This window comes from Fukomys damarensis, unplaced genomic scaffold (assembly GCF_012274545.1).
Source record: "Fukomys damarensis isolate Sample0158 unplaced genomic scaffold, DMR_v1.0_HiC HiC_scaffold_28, whole genome shotgun sequence".
Classification (NCBI taxonomy): domain Eukaryota; kingdom Metazoa; phylum Chordata; class Mammalia; order Rodentia; family Bathyergidae; genus Fukomys; species Fukomys damarensis.
In genome coordinates, this window is record NW_022900940.1 from 21,710,991 (window position 1) to 21,720,894 (window position 9,904).

General features: G+C 38.6%; 1 protein-coding gene across 5 annotated transcripts in view; it reads right to left on the bottom strand.

Annotated features, from left to right (window-relative positions):
* Positions 1-9,904, bottom strand: part of Cnot10 (CCR4-NOT transcription complex subunit 10) — a 71,255-nt gene that overhangs the window by 38,126 nt on the left and 23,225 nt on the right. For all 5 annotated transcript variants that reach the window (XM_033756984.1, XM_010629643.3, XM_033756983.1 and 2 more), the window contains exons 8-10: positions 7,987-8,104; positions 2,074-2,223; positions 271-473 (exon numbers count right to left, since the gene is read on the bottom strand). In XM_033756984.1, the coding sequence (XP_033612875.1) occupies positions 271-473; positions 2,074-2,223; positions 7,987-8,104 (471 nt within the window). The remainder of the gene's footprint in view (positions 1-270; positions 474-2,073; positions 2,224-7,986; positions 8,105-9,904) is intronic.

The following is a 9,904-nucleotide window of genomic DNA, read 5'->3' on the forward strand; positions in this document are numbered from 1 at the left end:
GACAATATACTAACCCAAAAAAAAAAAAAAAAAAAAAAAAAAAAAAAAAAAAAAAAAAAAACCCAGCAGGGACCAGGGATTTAGCTCAGTGATTTTGCCGCCTGCCTCAAAAGAGGACCCGAATTCAATCCCCGGTACCCCCCCGTGAAATCAAACAAACAAAAATACCCCAAAATGAGGTCTTATGTGTTCCTAAGAATTTTTGGTTTTCTATGTAAGAAATGCTGGGAGAGGAGAAACAGTTCAAAAATGTAGCCAAGCAGCACTCACCCCCTTATTGGCAGCAATGCAGCATTCAGCCAGCCGTAACCAAAGGCGAGGATTGGCATGATAAACCTGGACCGCTTCGATCAGACACTCGAAGGCAGCAAGAGGCCTTCGGATATGAAGAAGCTGAATCCCGCAGTTATACAGCAACTCATACCTCTTGTTGGTTACTAAAGTACACATGGGTCTTCCTGAAAATTTTTTGCCTAGTGATAAAAATTTGATGAGAATAAATCATTAAAGGAACAGTTATACTGAAGACTTTATTCTGTTAAGTACTTGAACCCTACCATATGTAACACCATGTTTAATACCAGTGACCACAACCTGACACTGCAATAGACTTCACCAGTGGTGAAACCCCACAGGTACTCCCCAGTCACCTTGGCTGCCTATGCCTGCTCATCTGCCAGCTCCACAGGCAACACTGCTCTGGGGAAGCAGACATAAGAGACAGGAAAGACTCTCACTCCCTTGGAACATCATACCTTTCTGTTTTTTTTTTTGCAGTTCTGGGGATTGAACTCAGGACCTTCCGCTTGCAAGGCAGGTGGTGCCACTGAACATCCATGGCCCATTTTTCCATGTTTTAGAGACTATAAGGAGAGTCCACACTTTCATTTTCAGTTTGGTTAACCTTTTTTTTTTTGGGTTTTTTTGGGATAGGTTCTCACTATGTAGTTGAGACTGACCTGGAACTCACTGTGTAGCCCAGGCTCGTCTCGAACTCACAGTGATCCTCCTGCCTCAGCCTCCCGAATGCTGGGATTACAGGAGTGCAACACCATGCCCAGCTGGTTACCCACTTTATTAGCATGTATGTGATTACTTATTCACTGATTCATCATCTGTAGTGAGACCACTTGTTATTTAGGATATGTATTAGTTAAATGTGCTTTCTTCTTCTTTTTCCTCTACCCCCCTCCCCTTCCTTCATCATCATCATCATCATCATCACCATTATTTTTGGTACTGGGATTGAACTTGGGTCCTTGGGCCCAGAACTACTGAGCTAACTCCCCAGCCCACTGTTTTTTACTATTATTATTATTATTAATTTATTTTTGGTACTGGGGATTGAACTTGGGGCCTTATACCAGGCGGCAGCACCACTGAGCTAAATCCACGGCACCAAATCTGTTCCTTTTTTTTTTGGTACCAGGGATCAAACTCAGGTCCTTGGGCTTTTGAGACAGGCGGCGGAACCATGGAACTAAATCCCCAGCCCTATTATTTTTAAAATTGGATAACTGACTAATCTTAAGCATTTCAGGTCAAGAATTCTTAATAACAAAAGATAAATTTCAGGGAATTGCTTAAAAGTTGTCAGATGCTGCCAAATATCACATGTGAAAAGGAAACTGCAAAGAACCTCTAATAAGGTAATTTGGTATAGCCAAGAAATATTAATTTTTTTGAGAAAGGGTCTCACTGTAGTTCTGGATTGCTTTGAACTTAGGCCCGCCTAAACTCCTGGCAATCCTGCCTCAGCATCTTTAGTGCTGGGATTTCAGGGTGCGCCACTACACTCAGTAGAAATATTAATTTTGATTAATCAAATATGGTGCAGGCTTACTGACTTTAAATGCATGAAAAAAAGAATTTAACAAATTTTATGACATTCAACATTACTTTTAACACCTTGTTATTTAAAGCAGTACACTAAAAATCCCCAGAAACAAATTTGTTGGGCAGCAACAGTGTCAAGTATACGTAGGTCCCCAAGCATTCTGGCCAGATGCTTGTCCTTTCAATCATGCTTTTACCAAGTAGTAAAGCACAAACTGTCTCCGAGTGCTGGCTCACCTGGGTCAGGGCTCCCTGCACTCAGCTGTGCACAGACGTTGTCATTCTCTTGCAGCGCCTTCTTAAAGTAGAAAATTCCCAAATTGTGCTTGCTCATGGCGAAATGAATGCAACCAAGATTATTCCAGAACATGCATCGCAAACATTCACCTGAGAACACAAATTTGTCCACAAAAAAGTCACCCTCCTGGGCCAGGGATTTAGCTCACTGGTGCTGGTGCCTGCCTCCCAAGTGCAACGACCTGAGTTCGATCTCCGGTACCCGCCCCCCCCACAAAAATAGTCATCCTCTTGCTGGGTGTGGAAGCCTAGGCCTGTACTCTCTCCTACTTGGAAGGCTGAGGCAGGTGTAGTGGAAACTGGAGCCCAGCATGGGCACCTTAGTATGATCCTGTCTTAAAATAAATAAAAAGAACTGTAGGGCTGGGGATTTAGTGGTGCCACCGCCTGCTTTGCAAGCGCAAGGTCTCAAGTTTGATCCCCAGTACAAAAAAAAAAAAAAAAAAAAAAAAAAAAAAAAAGAACTGGGGTTGAGGCTCCACGCTCTCTGGGTTCCATGGCAGTATTAAGTAAACAAATATTTTGAACACTGACACCCCTTATACAAGATCGATTATCTATCTACGTTAATTCTGTTTGCAATTCTAATTGTTCCCTTCAGTATAGTTTACTTGACAATTGAAGTTTAGGAAATATTTTAAAAACTAAACTCCTTTGCTTTAAGTATCTCATTCACTCTCATTCATTCATCTTGCAGTACCACAGATTGAACCCCAGGCCCCTACAGTAAACTATATTCCCAGTTCTTTTTAAAAATTTTTTATTATGATACAGAGTCTTGCTAGTAAGTTAGTTGTTAAATTGCCCAAGCTAGGCTTGAACTTGTGATCCTCCTGCCTCGGCTTCCCAGACTGCTGATATTACAGGTATGTGCACCCATGCCCACCTTTAAATCTCTTTCATGAAAGGGAATAAATTATTTTTAAAATTGACTGCAGACTTTTGCTTAATTTTTAAAAATTTTAATAACTGTAGGCAAATGATATAAAATACAAAAGAAAAAAATACTTATTAGTAACCTAATGCACATGTATCCACACAATGAAATACAATACAGAAATTGGAAATAATGAAACAAATATATGATGCAAAGGGGCAGGGGATGTAGTTACAAAGTAGACTGCTTGCTTAGCATGTGCTGGACTATGGGTTTGATCCTAGGCACCACACAAATATGGAAAAAGGAAAGGAAGAGGGGAGAAAGGAGGCAAAAAAGAAAGGCGAGAACATCAAAATGCATTATATGGGGGCTGGGATTTAGCTCGATGGTACCGTCACCTGCCTTACAGCATAAGGTTCTGAATTTGATCCCCGGTACCAAAAAAAAAAAAAAAGAAAAAGTATTATATGAAACAAACAAACAAGCAATAGCAAGAGTATACAGAATAGGATGAGTACATAAGAGCCTACTTTTATTTGTTATGCCTTGAGTCTCACTGTTGTTTTAATTCACATTTATTTTTAAAATTAACATTTATTAATGATCACCGTAGCTGAGTATTCTTGTTATCTGTTGGGTATTTGTATTTTTCAACCTGTATATTACCTTATCCTGTCTTTACCCATTTTAAAGTTTGGCTGCAGGTGTTTTTCCTGTTGATTACTAGTTTTCTTGTATGTTACTGAAACCTTCTGTTACATCTGTTTCAAATATTTCTGCCCAATTCCATTTGAAATTTGTTTTATAACTTGTTTTAGTATGTGTATGTGTATGTTTATTTTATTTATTTATTTAGTACCAAGAATTGAACTCGGGACCCTTGCACTTGCCAGGTGCTGAATTACATCCCTGGCCCTTGTTTATGTTTTTAATCATAAAAGGTTTATTTTTATGTGGTCAAAATCTTTAGTAATGTTTTCTAAACGTTGTGATACTTCTATTTTGGATGTTTAATCAAGTCTCCTCAACACAAAATTAAGAGTCACCCAAATTTTAATTTAAAAATTTTTTTTGCCACTTTAAAAATTTTTACATTTTTGGCCAGGAATTTAGTTCAGTGGCACGGTACCTGCCACACAAGCTCAAAGTCCTAAGTAAAGGAAAAAGAAAAATTTTTTTACATTTTAATACTTTGTCTTTCCGGATTTTATTTTGTTGTGATGAAAGTAATTCAAGCTTTAGTTTCCTTTCTCTTGGTACCAGGGATTGAACTCAGGACCTGTACTTATGAGGCAGACAGCAGAACCACTGAGCTAAATCCTCAGCCCCTGTTGTTGTTTTTTTGAGACAAAGTTTTGCGATGTAGTTCAGGCTGGCTTTGGGCTCACTATGTAGTCCAGGCTGGCCTCTAACTCATGGTGATCCTCCTGCCTCAGCCTCCCAAGAGCAGGGATTAGAGGTGTGCACCACCATGCCTGGCCTAGTTTACTAAGTCAATCACCAAACTGTCTAAAATAGTTTGCTCAATAGTCCATATCTTTTCCTTATAGATATAAAATGCCTGCCTAGAATGAAAAAATTAATGAAGATATTTATTCCTTTATACCAAAAAGTAAAGGCTGTCTTTTTTTTTTGGTACCAGCAATCGAACTCTGGACCTTGTGCTTGCAAGGCAGGCAGCAGCACCACTGAGCTAAATCCCTGACCCGAAGGCTATCTTCTAATACAGTTTCTTTTTCACCTCTAGGAATTGAACCCAGGGCTTGGTGTATGCTAGCCAAATGCTCTACCACTGAGCTACATGTTTAGTTCTTTTTATTTTACTTTGAGAAACGTTATTGCTAAGATGTCAGCCTGGTTTTGAACTTTAGATCGTCTTATCTAAGCCTCCTGAATTCTTGGTATTATAGGGATGTCCCCATTATGTCTGGCTTGATATATTTTAAATTAAGCAATAACAGTATTTTAAAAAGAGAAAAGGGACTGGGAATTTAGCTCAGCAGCAGAACATATGCTTTGCATGTATGAGGCCCCTGGTTTGAGTCCCAGAAATTAAAAAATTAAAAATAAATGAATGGATGAAAGAAGAAAAGAAAGGATCAGAAAAGAAAAGGCAAGGCAAGAAACAGAAAAGAAAAGAAAGAAAAAAAACCAAGTGTCTGCTGGGTGATGCTTGTAATACTAGCGCTCAGGAGGACAAGGCAGGAAGATCACAATTTTGAGACTAGCCCAGACAATCTAGTGCCTGAGCAAAACCCTGTCTCAACATTTAAAAAAGTCTGGGATATAGCTCAGGGTAAAGGCCCAGGGTACTACAAACCAACCAACCAACCAACGAACTAACCAACAACCACAAAAACCCCAAAATAAAAAAGATACAGGAAATACATGAAAATGTTTCAAGGAGGTTGCTTCTGGGTAGTGGCATTTTGGACAATTTCTAAGAAACACACCATTTCCTAAATCATCTCTAAAAAACATGGTGTATTAGTTTACATATAAGAAATAGAGGTTCCAAAATTAATTACTATAAAAAATAGCAACATATAAACTTGGTGGTGCATGCCTGTAATCCCAGCACTCTGGGAGGGGGCAGCAAGATCGATAGTTTTAGACCAGCCTGAGAAACTTGGCAACTTAATGGGACCCTCTCTCAACAATAAAAGCGGGGGGGCTGGGGATATAACAAATGTAAAGATATCAATCGCCAGTAACTCAAAAGTTAAAAAAAAAAGCAATAGAAATAATATATAAAAATCTTTCCTATTACACTATCATAAATTTCTACTATAAACCCTGCTTTCCTGGTTCCATTGTAAGTGTTTTTTGTTTTTGTTTTTGTTTTGGTACCAGGGATTGAACTTGGGTCCTTGCACTTGCAAGGTAGGTAGTGGAACCACTGAGCTACATCCCTGGCCCTCCTGGCTCCGTTTTAAAGCTTGGCATTATCACTATTAAAATCTTCATCAAGACAATTCAAAACAAGACTTTCTGAGCACAAACTATCTTTCTAGTCTAAGAGATAATTTCATATTGCCTGTCAATGAAGGAACTATGAAAATTAAAATAACAAAAATCAATCAGCAGGGTGTGGGTGCTCCAAGGTAACCCTAGCTGCCAGAGAAGGTAAGATAGGTGGACCGCAAGTTCCAGGCCAGCCTGGACACTTTATTGAGACCCTATCTCGAAGTAAAAAGTCAAGGGCTGGGGATGTAGTTCAGTGGTACCGTGTTTGTTTAGGATGTGTGAGGTCCCACGTTCCACCCCCAGGACTGAAAGAAAGAAAGAAAGAAAATATAAAAACTAGGTGTGGTGTTGCACACCTGGGAAGCTGAGGTAGAGGATCACAAGTTCAAGCCCAGCCCAGGCAATTTAGCAAGACTCTGTCTCAAAAAAAAAAAAAAAAAAAAAATTTGTGTGTGCCTGGGATTGAACTCAGAACCTTGTAATTGTGAGGTAGGTGGCAGCACCACTGAGCTAAATCCCTGGCTCACAATTTTTAAAAGAGGGAGCTGGGGATATAGTTCAGTGTGAAGGCCTTGGGTTCAATTCCATTACAAGAAAGAAGAAAGAAAGAACGAAAGAGAGAGAGAGAGAGAGAGAGAGAGAGAGAGAGAGAGGAGGGGGGAGTGGAGAGAGAGAGAGAGAGAGAAAGAGAAAGAAAGGAGGAAGGAAGGAAGGAAAGAAAGAAACAAAGAAAGGAAGGGAGGGAAGCAGGAAAAGGTAAGGAGACAAAAGAAAGGTACAAAAGGAAGGAGGGAGGAAGGGAAGGAGGGAGGGGAGGGGAAAGGTAGGAAATGGGGAGGGAGAGAAGTGCAGGTGGGCTGATCATATAGATGTAGCCCAGCATTCCCTGGATTAAAAAAAATAAAAATTCAGAATTAAAAACAGGTATTTATTTATGTATTTTTGGTTTTTTGAGACAGGGTCTCACTACATAGTTGAGACTGACCTGGAACTCGCTATGTAGCCCAGGCTGGTCTCGAACTCACAGCAATCCTCCTGCCTCAACCTCCCTGAGTGCTGGGATTACAGGCATGCACCACCACACCCAGCTTAAAAACAGGTATTTAGAACAAAGCATCTATAAGAGAATCAGAACAAGCCAACTTTCTCATGTCCAAGATTCCAGGGACCTGAAGTATAAGTGGCAGAAGGCTTGAGTCTGTGTACTCTGTTTATGGATTTGAAGAGAATCCAAAACACAACAAAAACAAAACAAAACAAAAACTCATTAATTTTTTGCATTTCTTTTCTTTTTGGTGCTGGGAGTTGAACTCAGAGACTCATGCATACTATGCATATGTTCTGTAATAAACCTATATTCATAGTCGATTGTTAACTTTAAACTTTATGCAACAAAAGGATTTTTAATAGAGTATCCTCATTTCTTGAGTAATTTTCCTTCTCCCTCTCCCTAAAATAGCAATGATACAAACCTCTATGATAGTCATGACTTAAACCTTTCCTTTTACCTTTAGTATCAAGCAATTAACTTTCTAAATAGAGGTAAGAATAGATAATTATCATTTTCCTAAGTTTATAGAAGTATTTTTGATAGAATTACTGGTCTAAAGAAACCACCATTTTAAAAAAAAAGATAATCATCATATTCACTGCTTTTATAACAGAAAAGGGTAAAATAAAAACATTATCTCATTTCCTTGAAAGGTCTTACTTCACAAAGCAAAAGCCCAAAGATTTTATTCCCTGGACATAATTTCTAAGTTGGTATTAGAAACCAAAAAGAAAGAAAGAACAAGCGAGGTTAAGGAAAAGTGAAGAAAAAGATAATAGGACTTCTTATAAGTGGAAACAAGTTATAAGCTAAAATTCTAGGAATTCCTGCAGCAAAAATATTAAAACATTTTCATCTAAAAATTAGTAAAAATTACTTTGAAGAGCAGTCCAGGGCATGGGGTGTCGGGGGGGTAACAGGGCATACGAGAGTTAGGAAGACAATTTTCTTTTACCTGTTTTCATGAATCCTGGATGCTCAGAAATGTTTGAACTATTTAACAGCTTCACAGCTTTTCGATAATTGCCCCTTAAGTACTCAAAATTGCTTTTAAGAAACAGAGAGGGTGCAGACTGTAAAGAAAATATAAAAGTTACTTAAAGTTTGTTTTCAGGTGCCTAATGCAAGATCATAATTATACTACTGCACGGGTATGTGTTCAAGAGTATGAATGAACCCATTTAAGTCACGGTCACAGAAAACTATATATCGTCTAAATTTTTCATGCTCTTCTTACAACCTAAAAAACTGAAAATTATTACAAACTGTGCCGCTATAAACACTGGTGCGCATACATCACTGTGATATGCTTCTTTTAATTCTTTTGGAAAGATGCCCAGTAGAGGGATGGCTGGGTCAAATGGAACCTCTAGTCCCAGCTCTTTGAGGTATCTCCATATTGATTTCCACAGTGGTTGCAGTAGTCTGCACTCCCACCAACAATGGAGAAGTGTTCCTTTCTCCCTACAACCCCGCCAACATTTTTATTGTGTGATTTTTTTGATAGCAGCCATTCTTTGTGGGGTGAGGTGGAATCTCAGTGTTGTTTTCACCTGCATCTCTCAAATGACCAGTAATGTGGAACATTTTTTCATATATTTATTTGCTGCTTTTACTTCTTTGTCTGAGAAATGTCTGTTCATTTCGGATGCCCATTTTTGAATTGGGTCTTTATATTTGGGGGGGCCGACTGTCTTGAGTTCTTTATATGTTCTAGATAATAGCTAAAACTTGGAAACAGCCCATTTGCCCATCAGTTGGAAACTGGATAAAGAAGATGTGGTTTTTCTATAAAATGGAATATTACTCAGCCATTAAGAATGAGAAATTAGATCCATTCATAGGAAAATGGATACATATTGAGGATATACTCCTAAGTGAAATAAATAAGTCACACATGTGTAAATATCAAATAGTTTCTCTGGTACGAATAAACTGTAATAGTACATAAGATCTTAATGAGATAACTGACATTGTGAAATGGGAAGAAAAGGGCTAAAGGTGTAGGGAAAGTGGGAAGGGTAGGGGAAAGGTAATAAAGGAAAAGAAAAAAATGTGAGAAAATGAAAACATGGAAATAAAGTGTTTGTAAATGGGGAGGAGAGGAGGGGGTGAAGGGAGGGCAGGGACAAGGGGAAAAATGAGAACCAAGACCTGTCATGTAAAGGTACAAGATCCCAGTAATGAATGTAACTGTACTGTATACCTAAAATGTACCAATAAACTCAATTAAAAAAATAATAAATAAAATGGGAAAGAAAAAACAAAAACAAAAACAAAACCAAACAAAAAACCCTGAAAATTGTCAGACAGCACTAGTAAAAAGAAGGGTATACCTGAAAAAATAATAATATATGTATAAGTATATACAGTCCATGTAGTTTCAGCCAACTATTTCATCTGTATTGCTAATTGGAAGCCAATTTAGCTTTCAGAGACAGGGTCTCATTGTATTGCCCAGGCTGCCTCAAGCTTATGGGCTCAAGTGATCGTGCCTCAGCCTCCTGGGTAGGTGCCATTGCCTTGGTTTAGTCGAAAGCCAATTAGGGGCACAAACTAGGTCTTCTTTCATTCTAATCACTAGGGAGACTAGTGATTGTTCCTATTTTTAAGAATGCAAAGTACAAATACATCTTTCATTAGGGCCCACATAATCAAATACTTTTTTTTTTTTTGGTACCAAGGATAAAACTTGGGTCCTTGAGCTTGTGAGGCAGGCGGTTGGATCTACTGAGCTAAATCCCTGGCCTCAAATACTTTTTTTCAAGCAGAAATAAAAAAATGTCATCCTATGAATGGAAGAATTTTCCAGCAGCAAGTCAGTCTCTCTCTCTCTCTCTCTCTCTCTCTCTCTCTCTCTCTCTCTCTCTCTC